Genomic DNA, 17,580 nt, shown 5'->3' with positions numbered 1-17,580 from the left:
CCCAGAGTGAGGAGCAAAGCCCAGATTGAAGGCAGCTCTGCCCTGCCACATGCTGGTGCTTTGAAGTGCTTCTGGCCCGGTCCGCCTTTCTGCAAGGAGAACATCAGGAATAGTCTTACAGACAGGCGGCCCATGTTAACCCTTTCTGGACTCAGGACTGGTGCCGCCTGCCCAGACACATGAAGAGCCGCATGTGTCTCATGCTATGGCTAAAACTGAGCCCCACCTGTCAGCTTGCCAATGATATCTACATTTGCAGCCTACTGTGTCCAGCCTGTGGTTAAGCCGGTTACCAGTTTCCTTGAGCTTAGGTCACAGGAATGATTCCGATCCGAAACACCAGGCGGCGACCACTGGGAGCCGGTCCACTTTTCCTGCCCTCTGTAACCAGCACTATGAGGACACGGCACCTCTGGGCCTTGAGGCTTTCCCAAATTCTGCTTCTGTCTGGGACACACAGCTGAGAGGAAGTGGGCCACTTTGGCTGCATCTTTCAGCGGAGCCAGCAGAAACTCACTATGAGGGCCTCCAGGACCTGCCATCCACCACGCACCTCTGCAGCAAGTTGGCCAGGAATGACTCAGAGGAAAGGGCGGGTTTGGGAACTGGGCCTGGGGCAGTCAGACGCCTGGTGGGGTCTCCCTGGAAAAGTGGCGGGGAGGGGGTAATGCAGTCCAGCACTCTCAGCATGCCTTTCACGCAGAGGCTGTACTATTATACTTCAGCTATCTACAGAAGCTGGATATCTTACCGTCATACCTAGGTGACGTAAAACAAGAGTTCAGCAGCAGCTCCTTCATCCCAGTCATCCTTCATCATCACTCCAGCCACACAGCATATGCATGGGTTACATCACTAGGGCCCCCAATGCTCATGACACAGTACTTACCCAGAAACGGCCAGGTACGTTTTCCAACCTGCACATGGGGGAGTGGGCCACTCACAACCTCTAGGGATCCCTGTTTACAGCCTGCCAGGAAGTCCCATAGACGATATAAAAATATTAGAGGCAAGATGTGAGGGGCTCAGAGAATGGGGCTCACCAGGGCTCAGACAGATGACAACAACCAGCCACGGGCTACTACCAGGCCAGTAGCCCCTTCTGGCTTCTGTTTTCTAGAGTCGGTGAGCTTATTTTCCAGGAGTCGCACTGCTCTGCCCTCCAGCAGGAACTATCCAGTCAGATTCCTCATGCATGAGCCCTGTCTTCCTGTGTGCGAAATTTCCTGTGACACACTATTTAACACCTTGCTAGTCTCGTCTGCTGCTGCTGCTATGCTTCTTCCACATAATGTACAGCTTGGACCTCATTTCCCTTAAAACATGCACCTTGCTGGCATTATGGAATTTTTTTTAAAGCAACATGAAAGCTTCGAATCTCATCTCATCTGCAGCAGCCATCTAGTGAAACAGTCAGAAAGGATCACTGAAGTGCGCATGGTCATAGCGCGGACTCATAGGGGACTGGTAAGCACTCCTTGCCAGTGGAGGTCCTGAAGACATCCCAGCACCTTGTACCTCCCTCGCTGTACCTCCCTGTCTGACCACTGCTCCTCTGACCAAAACTAAGGTCATGTGTGGACTTGAAGTCGATCTGTGGTGGTGTGACTGTTATCACAAATAATCAGAAATTACTATTAAACAAAGAGATCATACTGTCTCTGTCACGTGATTGGTGAACAATTTGCCTACTCCCCTCCGAACTGGCTGCTTATTGGCTGACAGCTGAAGGCTTTCTCTCTCTCTCCTAATAGGACTGTGGTGATGCCCATTGCCACTGAGTTCGCCCCTGACATGGTGCTGGTATCATCGGGCTTCGACGCGGCAGAGGGACACCTGCCCCCTTTGGGGGGGTACAAGCTGACAGCCAGATGTAAGGCCTCCCTCCATGCCAAAGGCGGCTATAATTACCATGTCATTAGCAGAGCATATCCACAGTGTCCAGTAGGCAATATGCCTTGGTGAGGTGTCAGCCACCCCATACAGCCAACTGAAGATGGCGGGGGGTTCTGCTGGACACTGGAGCTAAAGCACTGTGCTGTGCTTCTGAAACTGAAAGCTGGCTCATATTATGTGTTCAGGCTGCAGATTTTAAATGGAGAATGATGTCATATTCTCCCCCCCCCCCATGCCACCTTTGATCAGCATCCAGACAGCACAGTCAAATCACAGAACATACCAAACCCCCCGCTTCCCCACACACATGCACACACTCGCACTAACTTCGACACACGCACACTCTCTCACACACACACACACTTCCTGTTTCTTGCGACAGGCTTCGGCTACCTGACCATGCAGCTGATGGCGCTGGCAGGGGGCCGGCTGGTGCTTGCCCTGGAGGGAGGCCACGACCTCACTGCCATCTGTGACGCCTCTGAGGCCTGCGTCTCTGCCCTGCTGGGGCTCACGGTGAGGGAGTGCACGCAGACGGACCAAGGGAGGGATATAGATACTGGGAGACTGAGGGTTAGCAAATGCCACCCTCAGCCTGTGACAACGCTGACAGCAGCATTAGCACTCTTGCTCCTTGGGGCCGATAGCATTCAGCAGGACTGCTGGCTTGTCACAACTCAGAACCAGGTACGGTTCTCAGTCAACCCTCACTAGTACTCGTCTCCATGCAGGACAGGAACAAGTGAAGGCTTACCCCCACCCCCCCAAAAACAAACTTTTACAGAGTTAACTCCAAGGGGAAAAAACACAATAACGTGAGATAGTAAAATGTTGCTATGACTACAGTGCTGGCCTCAGTCCCAGTCCGTTTGGAGTGCTGTGCTGGACCACAGTGTGGAGAGCGCACTAGTACTCCGACAGCCTCAGAACGGGACTCGCATGGCTTAAGATTTTCCTTTCATAAAACAATGGAAATGTTGTCCTTCAGGCAGATTTTTCTAAAGCAGAGGTGAAGAATGTGCTTTCCAAACCAGGGCTGGAACCTGTTCTGCTATCAGTGGCTCAGCCATTGTGCAGCCAGGACCTTAACTACTCCTCAGCGCCACCTTCTGTGCTTTGATCTCTGTGTATCTGCTCCGCCCCTTAGCTGGAGCCCCTGACACAGGAAGTCCTGCAGCAGAGACCGAACCCAAATGCAGTGCACTCCATTGAGAAAGTTCTGGAAATCCAAAGTGAGTGTTAGAGCTACCAGACATGTCCAAGCCATGTCGCTGCTCTGTGACCCTTGACCCCATCCCCATCCCATGATGTCATCTCCTAGGTAAGTACTGGCGGTCAACACGACACCATCTAGCCAAGGCGTGCTACTCCCTGTTGGAGGTGCAAAGGTGTGAGAGAGATGAGGTGGACACGGTGATCGCGATGGCATCACTGTCGGTGGCCCCCACGCTGGCTGACAGCAGGTACAGCCCTTCACCCCCCCACTCCCCCCCGCCATCTCAGGTGCCAGACTTTACTCCTCTCACTACTTCCCACCTTGACCTTTGGCCTTCTGCATTGCAGGCTGCATGATGAGCCGATGGAAGAAGGCCCTCCTCTGTAGGTGCTGCATGGGGCGCTCTTGAGACCACCTGGATGCCAGGGCATGATTCTGCCCACCGGGTTTTGATTTAGCATACCCTCCACCCCATCCCGCCTGCATCCTGTCAGCGGTGATTAACTGGGGGAAAGAAGTTGGGTGCCATGCCCAAGAAGGCGGGGCTACAGTGTGCCCGCAAATAGAAACTGAGCAGTAGCTCCAGTCCAAAATTTGTTGGTGTTCCAACTGGTCGGACACACCATATGAAAGCGGAGACCGACGGCCTTCTCTGCACCACAAAGGGCCACGGACCCAGGACCGGACATAGCAAGGCAGGGGCCCATGTCATGGAGTGTGAGACAGGCCAGACACAGATGCAACTGCTGATCACATCACACATTCGTTTCTAATCAGATTTTCACTTCATGAAAAAACTGATCATACATAAGAAATTCCATGTTGTTCTGAACAGCTGAGGGTCGGGTCCAGAAGAACCTGCAGGCTGATCAGGCCTGGGGAGGGCAACCCAAATGTGGATTTAGCCTTGGGTACTGAGCTGGTCACACATCTCCCTGGGCGTGGGCGGAGAGGAGAGCGGGTTACACCGTGTCTGAGATTCACACCTTTACACAGACTGCATCCTTCCTGTACGTGTATGGTACATTGTACAAAAAGGACGATGTTGAAAGCTAGTTGGGGGAAAAGTAACACCGTCCCCCATCCCAGATGGCGGATTGGCATCGACTCTGATGTAGGTTCCTTTAATGAAAGAAACGCCAGCTTCGGACTCTCGAGAGTTCCTGAGCACGCTGTGTGCTGAAGCCAGAGTTTAACCCTGCAAAGCAGCAGCATGCCTAATGCATGTGTTTGCCAGCAAGCCTGCTTACGACAGTCTGCATGGGCCTGAAAATTGTCATTTTACTGTATTCAACTACTGAATGTATGTACATACAGACACTGAAGCTACATTTTCACATGCACTGAATGCCGGGGTGTGGTATCAACATGATCTGGTTTAATGGGATTCGGACCTTCTCAGCCTCGTCTGAGTGAGTCATTCTTGTCAGTGTGAAAACCTTACTGTCTTACTGTATTTCCTGCCTCATTTCCTGGTTATCTACTGTTTGAACTTCTTTACCTGCTTTTGGCTAATGCTGCTCAGATCTAAGCTTTTTTTCTCTAGTCTTTTCTACCCTATTTGTTAACATTTTGTGAAGATGACACTCTCTCAAAGTTTTCTTTGACTTTCATGTAGATTTTGCAGGGAACTTTACTTTGGTCGATTTGTGTAATGATTCCAAACATTATATATTACCCATGTGTTCTGTTCATAGTAGATTTATGTATATAAATATATTCTGAATACATAAATATAACTAAATCAATCTTATTGACAGAATATAAATGTATATATTGAAAGCCAGTTGGGGAGAGTTGACATGATGTCTGCTGGTCAGGTATGTGTGAAATGTGTAGTACAGCAGGATAACTGTGGAGCTTCAGCCAGAAACCAGAAGCACCCCCCACTAGGACAGCATAGAAAGATTCTGCTCCCACCCCTTGAGGCAGGTGCAGCGGGATCTTCTATGTGTTTAGATTGAAAGAAGAGGCCTAGCATGGCCTTCACTCACATTTGCTTGTTCTGGACGACTATGGTGGCTCTTGTGGAAAAGCCAGATTACAGAGCCCCTCACCACACCCATCACAGATACACTGGCAGGGGACACATGGATACCTCCACATGACAAGGGATGGAGGACCTCATCCCAAAATCTTCTCCGACCTGAACAGGTCCTTAATTTCTGTTGTTCCTATCTTCCGGGTCATGAAGACAAGTAGCTCCCTAATCTGCATGGTTTGAATTCCCTCTGCTTGCCTAACTGCGTGTCAAACACATTTGCACAAGAAAATCAACAATGTACAGTTTGAAATGATTGTAGCCCAGATCAGACTTTGGTTTTTGCCCTTTATTGTTTTTAAGAAAGATTTTAGTTAGAAAAGGGATTAATTTACATGAAACTCTGGAAATTATGTAACTGCCAGCACTTGCAGAGTTCAAACACTGAGTAATTTTTTGTGTGTAGGTGAAGCACAGAAAGCTGAAACTGGGCTGGGACGCAGGGTAACCACTGATAAGCCAAGACCCATCTGCAAAATATCTTCTAGATGTTTGACAGGTACATTTCCCACCAAGAGTAGGCCAGACACAGATATCTTAGACTAATATGGTTTAAGGACAATTTGTAAGATTACAAATGAGAGATACACATGTATTTTTGTTTTGTCTCCAGTTAATTCTTACTGGGATGATTGGCTGAAATTTGTGTTTGGCATTCATTATAAATGATCATCTTTCTGAAACAATGTGTCCTGGTTTTATTCAAGCAGGAGCTTCTCTGGAAGGCGATGGTGTTTTTTACACCTCCCATTCTTACTCTATAGGAACATGTACACCTTAGTTTCAAACATACACACTTTCTCTTTAAGGACAGACAAAAAGAACATAAACGAATGATAACATGACTGACGTCAAATGAGTCATGTCGCAATGAGAAGAAAAGCATTCATCTCTTCCGGTTATCTAATCATCTCTTCAAATCAGCTTTTTAAAAAAATGTTTCCCAGAACTTTCATCCCACCATGGCAAGCTTCCAAACAGATTCTTCTTCTAAAATGGCTTGTTTGTATTCATTAATATACTATCTGTAAGCCACGGGTCGGAAAATCTTAATGATACACAGCACTCAACTGACTATTCATAATAAGTAACATTATATTTCAACTAACGCTAGCAAATGGGTGCTCAGCCTACCACCACATTCATGAGGAAACCCAGCAAAAATGGCCAACAGGGGGTGTGTTGCAGCCAGAACAACAACAATGGAAAACCACCCACACGGTCTGAGATCAGGAGACAGGAAGATGATGGTCATTGCTACCCTGCGCTCTGTCCACCCCCCTCCTTGTAATCTGGAGACGGGACTCACCGTTTCCACCTGAAAACAACATTCACATCTGAGCCCATTCGCCTGCCTGCTGTAACCATGGCAATTGTCCAGCACATTACATAACTAAACTCCCTTGCTCCTTTGACCAGCTGCCAGCCGCTGGACCTCTCTGTTCATGCAGAAACACAGACAGCTTCACACCAGGATATCCCAGACACTGGCAGCCTGGAGATGTTCACTGCCCTTTGGCAGCTCTGTCCCTCACAGCTTTAGCACCTGAGCACTGCGTCAGCTTCTTTGACCAGCCTTGCCCACCACACTCACCAACACACTCAGAGACACCGAGGTTACAGGTCCTTTGATGAAACTCATTTCATGGAAAAAAAACCCTTTAAGATCTAACTCAGCCATGTAGGCAAAGGGGGTTTAAATTCAAACCTGTAAGGACACCTTGCTATCCCACTGCACCAGACACTAAAATGACCCCAAAACCCCACAGCAATCATAAGAATTGTCCTGAGCATGGTGTGACGCTGTTTATGGTCAGCTTCACCGGGGTCCAGGTTAATGTCGACCTAACACCACACGGGGGCGCTGTCCCTATAGACGAGTTCAATGCTGCATTAATGCATTTTACCTAGAGATACTGCCAGTGCATCTGAGCAAGTCTATTCCTTCATATCATAATGAAGAGCTCTCACGCCGCGTCTGGGGATAGAGAGCCGCAGATGCCGATATGCTGCTTTTAGTCTGTGTCTGGGACCTCGCCCCCGGCTGACGTTCCGACACTGCCTGTTTTACAGCCTTTTTTACACTAATTTTAATGTTCCTAACACATTTTCTTGTCCACTTTAATTCCCTCTTTAAGGCTTACGGAAATTTCCCTATGGTCAGAGGCTAGAAGTGGAGGGGGGTTGACTTTAGCGGATTTTTTCCTCCACTTACCATGCATTTCTTTTACATAACAGTTAAAAACAGGACACTGTTATACGAAGCACTTAAAGCAATGTGATACTGACCGAAACTAAACAGACTCAGAAGACTGATGTTCATGGGTAGCACCCGCTACCGGGTTGATTATGTTTAAGGTTGTCATTGTTAGGATTAGGGATTTACACATAGAAATGAATTGGTAGTCTCTACAATGAGAGGAAGATTAACTCTCTGTGTGTGTGTGTGTGTGTGTGTGTGTGTGTGTGTGTGTGTGTGTGTGTGTGTGTTGGAGCGCCTCGCCGGAGGACGTGTGTGTCCGTGTGTGAGTTGACAGTGAGCGCTGGCTCCAGTATTTACGGGACAGAAGCGACGCGTCGACTTGCTCCACCGCTGGGACACATCCGCCCGTTCGCCCTGTCCTGGGCTCTGAGTGCCGAGGCTGCAACTTTCAGCTGTTCTTGCAAAGAGATTTTGTTTAAAACCAAAGGGAGGAGCTTCTAACCAGATAAATTAATTTATGTTCATTGCTTGCATTTCTTAATTGTGGTCCCTTTTAATGTTTTTCTTATGGCTTTTCCTCGTTTTCTGGAGGGACGTTTGGCGTTTTGACTGAACAAACATCAAGCACCTGTTGTGCGTTTAATATAGTCACTGTATTAGTTACTACACAATGTATTATTTCCTACATTCAAGTAAACCGAGTTATGTACATCTCCGGTCTTTTATATTTCACTAGTTATTTTGGTTCCTTTGGTTCTGTAGTGCTAATTTTTACCTTGCCTGTAACAAAACCCTTGACCCCTTGATTAATCCTCGTAAGACAGAATTAGTAAATTTATTTGGGTACAGTTCGAACTCAGTTTTTATCATTAGTTTTGAAATTCAGGCACTTAATTTTAAATAGCGGATAGATTATGCCATACGATATTATAGCCACACAACGTGGGAGGGGCATTTCACTCATTTACGAGCATCATAAAGATAACTCACAATTTATCTCCATATATAAGCTACCTTTTCGCAAAATTTATACATTTTGTACGCTTTACTTTCAATTAGCCGGACTGACGCCTCTCCAGTAATGATCCCCGATTTGCAGCCGTAAACAGGGGGCTTGGTTCGGTTCGGTCACCCCAACTAAACTTCACCTGGGTCTGTTAAGACTTAACAAGGAAAAACATTGGTGATTAAAGCAAACGGACCAAACGCGCAGTTATATTTAAGGCGCATACGGCGTAAACTGTTACTTTATCCATTTTACTGCGAATTAAAATTTTGTAGTTTTTTCCGTCTTTTTACGGGAAACATCTGTGAGTTATACAGCATTTTTACTGCAGCCTGAAGCCTTTTTAAGTGCCGTTTGGCTCATGGGCAGCATGCAGCTATAATGACTCATTATCAAAGCGGCTGCTCGCCTTTATTTCAACGCATACTTACCCCTATAGTATTTACCTCAGCGTTCTAGCTCCGTAAATCAGTTATCATGCCGATTCTACATGATTAAATATTTAAAATTATTATTATTAAATGTTATATTGTAATATCTAATAGCTTTCTTCACATGAACAGAGTAGGCTATATTCGTATATTTTACATGTTTTCATTAATGGAAATTACCTGAGTACGACCATATTTTATGATCATACACACTTACAAGGTTGTATATTTAAAAGGTAACATGAGATTTGTGACTAAATTATGGTTACAGGAGCTGGCTTTGCACTGGAGTCATTTTGACAGCAGTACACGAATTTGGTCTGTTCTGCCCTCCTGAGTCCTATATCCTACGTGATCAGAGGTGGCGTCCAGAGAAAACTTTCTGTGGAAATAATAGCTATGGCGAACCATTGATTCCCATGGGGACTCTAACTCACCGCACACCCTCGCACCAGCCCACTAACCCAGTACGATATCCCAGGAGAAGCGGCGGTCACACCGCGAATTCACCGGAATCTCTGAACAGAAAAAGCGGATAGGTAGGTCGAGGTAGTAGCTTAACACGGTTATTCAAGACGTCTTAAGAGTACAACGAACTGCTTTGGTTCTGATGGGGAAAAGGCCTGACAATACATGGAATAACAATCTATATCACTTTCAAATTTACGGTTACTGCCTTCAGTACTGTTCTTTCACAAACACGCCCCCTGCTGGCCATTGAAAGACACCAAACGAACGGAGTATTAGCTGCCGATAGATTTGTTTATGTTAAGCAGCGTCTTTGCTGCCGCGATACCGCATCAATTGGCAGGTGCTGTCAGTGGATAGACAAGGAGGGATGTGGATCGTCCATGGCCTCCCACGGAAGCTAGGTCGAATGCTAGTTAAAGAAAACTGATACTAAGAGAGGGGCCTGTTGTACAATATTTACTTTTAACTGCTCCATTAACCATCCAGCTGTAAAAATCTTTTACTCAGGAAAATGGGGGCGTGGGGGGGGGGGGGGGGGGTGAGTATTGAATTTTTCTTATTCTTGTATCCTTAGCCACATGGCGGTTATTTCCGTCTGATACTAAATTAGACGTGCTTTCCAATTTCTACCCATGTGCTTTATTATATATCTTGCTTTTACTGTGACTGGCAGATCCTGTACATGTCCAATTTACGTTAGGCTAGTCATATACAGTACAAAATCTTCGCGACTAACATAGTCCACTAACAATGGGATCTTGTGTTCACGGGCGAACTCGAGTTCTATTCAGTTTATAGATGCTAAACTCTTAAATGCGGGTTAATTATTTGTACCCAATTTTATGCTTCGGGGAAGCAATGTTTAGTTTTAAACGCCGAATTAGGGGTCTAGTTGCACTCCAGCATTTCAAAGCGGGACAAGTATTTGATGGCGTTATCTGTGGCTGCTCGGCCGGCTTTCATTGTTAAATAAAGAATTCCCCTGGAGGCGTTGCTATTTAAGTGATTACCTGTTATTAAAATGAATCAAATTTTATACGGCCCGATCTGAAACAGAGCCATGTTTCTCTCTGCTGCTAATGAATCTCCCGCGAGTTGAGTCTGATATATTCTTTCCACACAACCAAAGCAAAAGGTTGAAGAAATGCCCTCACAAACCGGGGAGAACGTGCCTTATTTAATTCGCAATGGCTTCAAGAATGTAACAGTGATACAGGGAGTCTAAAAAGTGGCTTCCTTTTCAGATTTAAGTATTTTTAAATAAAAACGCTGGTTTCCTTATCATATCCTACTAAAGATAATAATCGAGCTAAGTCTTATGCAAAATAAAATGTATTTATTTTTCCAACATCTTTAAGGATTGACAGTCTGGCACCAAACACTGCTCTAGAGTACAAAACAGGGGGTTGTGTTTTCCTACGCATACAGACTAACCAGTTCGCCTTTCCTTCTTCGACTTTTAAATACAGGTTAAATGATGAAGACTCGGGGAAAAAACGATTTACAGTGAGCACACTCTTCAATTTCATTGTGAAACAATCCACGGCTCTCAGCTTTTTTTTTTTAAAGATTCAATAAATAATAATGAAGTTTTTTACAATGGACGGAACAGGGCAGTATTGCTGAAGAAGGCTTAATGTTGTCTATTTTTTCATGTCATGCATCACATGCCTCAAGAATGTATTAGGCCCATTCCAATTTCAAACAATTCCTTCAAAATGTCAGAGGTATACTTACACAGATACGTACAAAATCCCCATACATTTAATTTTTAAAGCAAAAGATAGAGATCCCGGAGAAAAACAATATTTTCCTGAATGAAAAAGTTTCGTTGAAGTAGGGTACGTCCTGAGGAAGATAATTTGACTCGCTGTAATACTGTTGTGCAAAGCTGTATAGAAAACGTGGCACCGAGCGTTCAATTTAAATCCAGTCATTTCCCGTCCTTTATGCTCGGCGTTCGCGGGTTCTGCGATAAATCCTTCAGCCAAATCTTCTGACACAGAAGTAAACGATCTGCAAAGTAAGGGAAAATCCATTCATGATTCCGCTAATAACGTAGCCAAGCATTACATACATACGCAGTATTATCGTTTGGGGAGAGAAGCGGATTGCCAGGAGCGCAGCACTGCGCACTTAGGAATTCAACTCGGACACCTTCGAAACTATTAAGAAAACGATCATTTCTAACAGAAAGGCCACGTCAAAAAACCCTTTCCGGTTTTTCTGAAAGATTCAATAAATTCGCGAAAATATTAGAAAAATTAAGTGTATAATGTCCTTTATTTTAAATCGCATTCTAACATTTGTTTTGTAATATCGATTATAAAATGTCTTTACTATTGAACTAAGAACGATTCCAGTTTAATAAAATATACCTGCAGTCTTACAAAATTCAAGCAGAATTGCTTATTTAGACCTATTATATATACGTTATGATTTAAGTAAACATTTAATAGTGAAAACAAGAACCTACAAATAACACACATTTCCTTAATGAATGCCAAGAGTTCGTTCAGGAACATTAAGGCGGACTGGATTATTACATGGCACTTAAGCATTAAACAATGCAAGAACTGCGCAAATGATGCTATATTTTCTCTAATTATTCTAATGGCAAAACGTGGTCCGTCGTGCAAAACCGGACTACTGTCAAGTAAATGCTTCGTTGCTTTGTAGGCCTATATTTAAATATCCCACAGACTACATATCGAAAAACGATGCCATGTAACACAGACTCAAATTTACACAGTACCAGGACACCAGGATTGAAAACGTTTCAAAAATTATAAACGATCTCATTTTATGTAATTAATTGCAGGGAACTTCAATTAAAATGTAAACTGTACTTAACAGCTTTGAATTGGCACTTAAATATTCGACAGTTGAAAGTGTAACAGATGTTTAAAAGTCGGTGCTGTGGCCTTCACGCATGAAAACATGCAATTACAGATACAAATTATGTGCAAGATATATCGTGGTTCATGCTTCTATGTACAATTCGCGTCCTCTCCCATGGTCTAAATATACTTAGAAATGGACACGGGAATTAAAACTAACTGACCAAATAAACCACAAAGGAAAACAGTTGTGACCAGATATTAGTGATTAGCCCTTGTTTGGCTGCATGCAGAACATTGTTTTAAAGGCCAAACTTCCACTAATAAATGTCCATATTGATAGTTGAAATATGACACATTCAGCCATTGCGGTAGGACTGTCGTATCACACCTCCATCACTGGGGTGGAGTGGCGTTCCAATTCCACCTCCAGTGTGTTTATGTGTGCGTGTGTGTGGTGTTGGCATGCTCTCTCCATGTACTTTGTTTTTCCTCTGCACGTCCCTACATAGACATTCATTTTGATTCATTGGAGTCTCTAGATCGCCCATAGTATGTCTGTGTGAATGCGCCATACATGGCCTGGCACACCGCCCTACCTTGCCCGATGACTTTGACTAGCATAAACGTATAGAAGATTAGCAGAACTTAGTGCTCCAGTTGGTGTGAGATAACATACCTGTCCACTTATTAGAGCCAATCTTCACGGCACTGCAATGATTTATTTTTCCCAAATGCAACCTAAATGCTTTTTTTTTTTTTTTAACTATAATTAACAACAAAGTAACGATAAATGACAGGTGGAATCCGTATTCCTGTTTACCTATAGATACATCGTCACATTAATTAATTTTAATTATACACATTAATTTTAGAATTATAATTATTACCGCCTTTGGTTAATTATTGTGTTTCGAAGTGTACATGGTTTTTGATAGTTTATTAAACATTTCAAAACTGTGCGCCCTCCTGCCTGTTCCTACACTGGCCAGTCTTCCCGCATGTTAACGAAACGAAGGACAGTAGTATTAAAATAGCACACAAAACTGCAAGGCTAACTCCATTCATCCCGCACATATCCTGTGATGGAGTGGGTTTTAAACTCTGCACTCGGCGTCTTCTCTGATATACTCACTCCGACGGCTAATGGGACGCCGACATGGACCAGGCTCCCTCCATCCGCCACACCGAGAAGGCGTAACTAAGCCTTTCGTGAGCCACGTAGCTGCAGCTGGACATCTTGCTGTCCATCTCGTCGCTCTGCAGCACCTGGTACAGGAAGTCTATGTATCTAGAGGCCAGCTTCAGTGTCTGTATCTTGCTGAGCTTATCCGAGGGCAGCGTCGGAATGATCTTCCGCAGGGACGCGAAGGCTTCGTTCAGCGACTGTGTCCGCTGCCTCTCCCGCACGTTGGCCAGAATCCGCTGGTTCTGCAGCTCCTCGTAGGAGTGCGTGCAACTCGGACTCGCCTTCTTGGTCCGTTTAATCGAAACAGGGCTGCCGTCCTCGCACTGTTTTTTGCTGGGTCGCCTTTTCCTGCCAAGCCGCTTTTGCTGCCTGTCTGCCTCCTCCTCACTATCCACCGGAGAGACCGGGGAGCTGGAACTTTCCTCCATTCCTCTTTTTTAAGGAAACTCAGGAACGCAGTAAAACGCGTCTCCACTTTGAATTCGGATTTGGAGATTATTTCAGTAATAAATTAAATCCAGGCAGATTTGACTAAATTGCCGTATCCCCGCTCCCGTTTATCTGTTATGATGTTCACATCTCAAATGAAATTCAAATCTTACTTAACTTTTCGTATGCGAGAAGTTTCTCCCTGTTATTATTTATTTGGAAACTATATCTCAGTGTCAGATACTAAATAGCAGAGTGCACAGAGGAGGTTGTCCACAGCTTCTTGCCATTGGCCCGCCAATAAACAGGAGGGACAAGTCTTAAGTTTCACTAAGTCGGGCACTTTCGTTGTCATGTTTAAAATAAACTGAATAATTGTGCAGTTCAGGGAAATGTATAGGCCTACATAAACACGGCAAGACACGCCACGATTTGCATTTCCAGTAGGCTTAAAGTAACCGCAAGAAGGGGAGCCAGAAACCAGTTAGGTCACATTAATGTATAGGCTACGTTTAATGGTAACTCATTAGCGGAAAAAGCTAGTTTGACTATTTGAATACTTGAGATGGATCTGTAATAACTTATTTTGAAACTGAACAGATTAATCGTTTTAGACGGAATTTGTTTATTGATATGTGATAGTCATGAAAACCCGAAAGCCGCCATGAATGTGGTGCATAGATCGGGTAAACTGACAAATTTGTGGATTGAAATATTTAATACACCGCATCTAAAACGTCGCTTTAAAGCTGCCTCCCCCTGCAGTAGCACTGGGATTTCATATGCTGAAAAAGTTAGCTTTCATGATGGGGACAGATTAGCAACGAAACATGTCTCTGGTGTCGCAGTTACTGTAATTACGCGAGGTGGGGTGTGCTAAGTAATCACTAGTATCATTCAAATCACTAAAGGACCGAAATGCCTTTACATTTTTACTTAATGTAATGACAATGCAGGCAGCGTTTTGGATGAGATGTATGGATGTTAAGCAGAAGCCGGAGCGCATACAATGCTTGCTGTAAAGAAACGGAGATAGGCCTTAACAACTTGAATGACCATCGCAAATACAACTTAAACCCACAGCAGACCCAGCCGAGCCCATTCAGCATCATGGAGCATAGCCTGACCATAGCCTGGTCCTGAGAGCTGTCAAACTGTCACGGGCAAAATTATAGTTATACCCAGGGGCGCCGCTAAGGGGGGGAAAGTTGGGACAATTCTAAGGGCCCACGCCCTTTAGGGGCCCCCAGAGATCTGCTTTATTAACAGTAACACTACTAGCAGTAAAGTAAAAGAAATTAAAAAATGTATCTACAAAAGAGTTACAAATAAAACAAAATTACGGCTTATTTCTGCATCTCCAGTCAAATTACACCCCTCTCTGTTTCACTGCATGGTTCAGCCCATCCTACCTAGCGTAGAGTGTCGCTGCTGAGTGAGAGCAGGTGCAGATATGTCAAGTTCAACAAAGAAGCATAAGTCCGGTCATCGGAAACGACAAGCGAGGTTACATAGAGCAGAGAGAGAGAAAACGGGCCGACAATTACTCACTAAGTTTTTCGAAAAGAAAGGTATTCACGAAGCTTCCTTTGATGTAATGTTGGCGCTACTTGCATAGCGAACCATTAACGTTATCTGATACTGAATAGAACAGGTTACGTTTTTCACCAATGAAAATTAAATATGTAATTTTTTGTCCAGATATAGATCTTGAATTTGTTGCAAATATGCCAGCATTATCTTATTGGCTAACTATGCTGGCGGACTTTAAATACTACCACCGTGTATGATAGCAGATAGTTCACTAATAATGAGATCTTCCTAATACTGTACAGATGCAGCCTCGCCCTCACCCACTCTTCCTCACGAAGTTCCCCCGGCTCTTCTCCCAGTTGAAGAAGGAGGTAACCAGAATGTCACTGAGATCCATCCTTTTAAAAACAGGCTAAAAGACATTGCAGTTTGATTATAAGCATTAATTATACTATTTCAATGTCTGACATAGCCTTACTTAGTCAATATTAAAGATGAATTTTTCTTTTTGTAGATTGATTTTATGCAGAAACAGTAAATTATTAATCAGGTTTATTATGTAGAATGATTGAGAATAATGCTCAATGGATATTGAATATTGCTGAAAATTATATAGTATTAAGGGGTATTCTACATACTATTATAATTTATTTTAATACTGCTTAACTAGTCAAACTCATTTCATATCAGCATAATAGTGTGGTACAGAACCTCTTTCAGTGTAGACATGTTCTGAATGAATTATGTATACGTCTTTTGTATACACTAGGGCCAGGATGCTCCTCAAGCCAGTCTGTCAGGGAGGTCACAGAAAGAGATTTTAAAACAGCAGAGGAGGCTCAGGAGAGAATCTGTAGCAGCAGCAGCTCAGATGAGGAGGAGAAAGAAGTGAGGAGCTTACAGTTTAAGGGACAGAGTGAAGATAAGATGGACACTTTAGATACTGAGCCGCATGACCTGTTGTCAGTTGACCCAGGTTTGTGGCCTACAAAATTAACTGACAAAGACAGAGCAACTATCGTTTGTAAATTGGCACAAAAAGAAGAAAGAGACATGCCTCATGATTCACAGGGAAAGCCATTTCCAGACTACTTGAAATACTGTAAGGCAGCAAATGGTAGAGTAAAGATGAGAAGGGATTGGTTGATTTATAGTGAGAGTACAGATGCACTGTTCTGCATCCCATGTGTTCTTTTCTCTCAGGGGCAGAAAAGACCTTCTCATAGTCTTCTGAATAGTGACCAGGGGTACAAGATGTGTGATGTTAAGTGGCGTCGTATGTATGATAAACTCCCAAATCATGAGAATAACAGGGCTCACAGGGACTGCTATTTAAAATGGAAAAGTCTGCAGTGTTCTGAAAGAACTGCAAGTGGCATCAACATGCAGATGCAGAGAGAGTTACAGTCTGAAATTTCACAGGAAGTGAAATAGCAGGAATGATACAGAGTGTGCTTATGGATCAAGGGATAGACATTAGTGATTGCAGGGGGCAAGGTTATGATAATGGGGCAAATATGTCTGGGAAGATCAAGGGAGTCCAGGCCCAAATTTTACAAAAAAATAATCTTGCCACATTTTCACCTTGTGCTTCCCATACATTGAACCTTGTGGGTGTGCACGCAGCAGGCTCTAGCCCTGAAGCCTCTACATTTTTTGGCTACATCAATCGCCTGTACAGTTTTGTAAGTGCCAGTCCAGAGCGATGGGCTATATTCAAAGACACTGTAGGCTGCTCTCTGCATAACTTATCTGACACTCGATGGAGTGCTCGAATAGATTCTGTCAAACCTGTGGCAAAACATTTGCCACGGGTAAAAGAGGCCCTGAGTGCTATACTAAGCACATGCAGTCTTTCAAATGAGGCCAGGGCAGAAGCTTTCGGACTCAGAAAGTACTTTAGCTCATTTGATGCTATTGTGCTTTTGACCATTTGGGTAAAAGTTTTGCAGTGCATTGATGACAGGAATATAATTCTCCAGTAAGGGAAAATTTCCCTGGAGGTTGAGGCAGCTAATGTCAGGGACCTTAAAAATGAGATACAAAATCTCAGGGATAGTTGGGATGCAATCCTTTCAGAGGCATCCTTAATTGCCAGTCAGATGGGAGTGCCACCTAAATTTAATAAGGAGCTGGGCCGTCAGAGGAAGAGAAAGAGATTATCTGATGAGACCCCTGACCCTGAAGAAAGTCAGAAGGACAGCAGTGACAAAGTGTTCCGCAACACTATTTTTTTCACTGCCATGGACCACATTATCTGTGATTTGGACACGCGCTTCAAAACAACTGCAGGTATTGTAGAGGAATTTGCTGCCATAATAAAAG

The 17,580-nt window shown here is 44.2% G+C and overlaps 2 protein-coding genes across 2 annotated transcripts in view; one reads left to right on the top strand and one right to left on the bottom strand.

Moving 5' to 3' along the window:
• The window catches only part of LOC125745636 (histone deacetylase 4-like), a 35,854-nt gene extending 30,015 nt beyond the window's left edge, over positions 1-5,839 (top strand). The window contains 5 exon segments of the mRNA XM_049018660.1: positions 1,755-1,873; positions 2,279-2,412; positions 3,044-3,128; positions 3,218-3,359; positions 3,460-5,839. Coding sequence (XP_048874617.1) covers positions 1,755-1,873; positions 2,279-2,412; positions 3,044-3,128; positions 3,218-3,359; positions 3,460-3,499 — 520 coding nt within the window. The 3' untranslated portion in view covers positions 3,500-5,839.
• A 4,589-nt stretch (positions 5,840-10,428) lies between these two features.
• Positions 10,429-13,991, bottom strand: LOC125745758 (twist-related protein 2-like). The gene is made up of 2 exons (XM_049018931.1): positions 13,240-13,991; positions 10,429-11,280 (listed from the first exon to the last, which is right to left on the bottom strand). Exon 1 carries the CDS (start codon positions 13,719-13,721, stop codon positions 13,248-13,250), a length of 474 nt encoding a protein of 157 aa, XP_048874888.1. The 5' UTR covers positions 13,722-13,991; the 3' UTR covers positions 10,429-11,280; positions 13,240-13,247.
• Positions 13,992-17,580: the final 3,589 nt, after the last annotated feature.

Source organism: Brienomyrus brachyistius, chromosome 1 (assembly GCF_023856365.1).
Source record: "Brienomyrus brachyistius isolate T26 chromosome 1, BBRACH_0.4, whole genome shotgun sequence".
NCBI lineage: Eukaryota > Metazoa > Chordata > Actinopteri > Osteoglossiformes > Mormyridae > Brienomyrus > Brienomyrus brachyistius.
The sequence above is the reverse complement of the archived record's forward strand: the minus strand, read 5'-3'. Positions and strand labels throughout refer to the sequence as shown.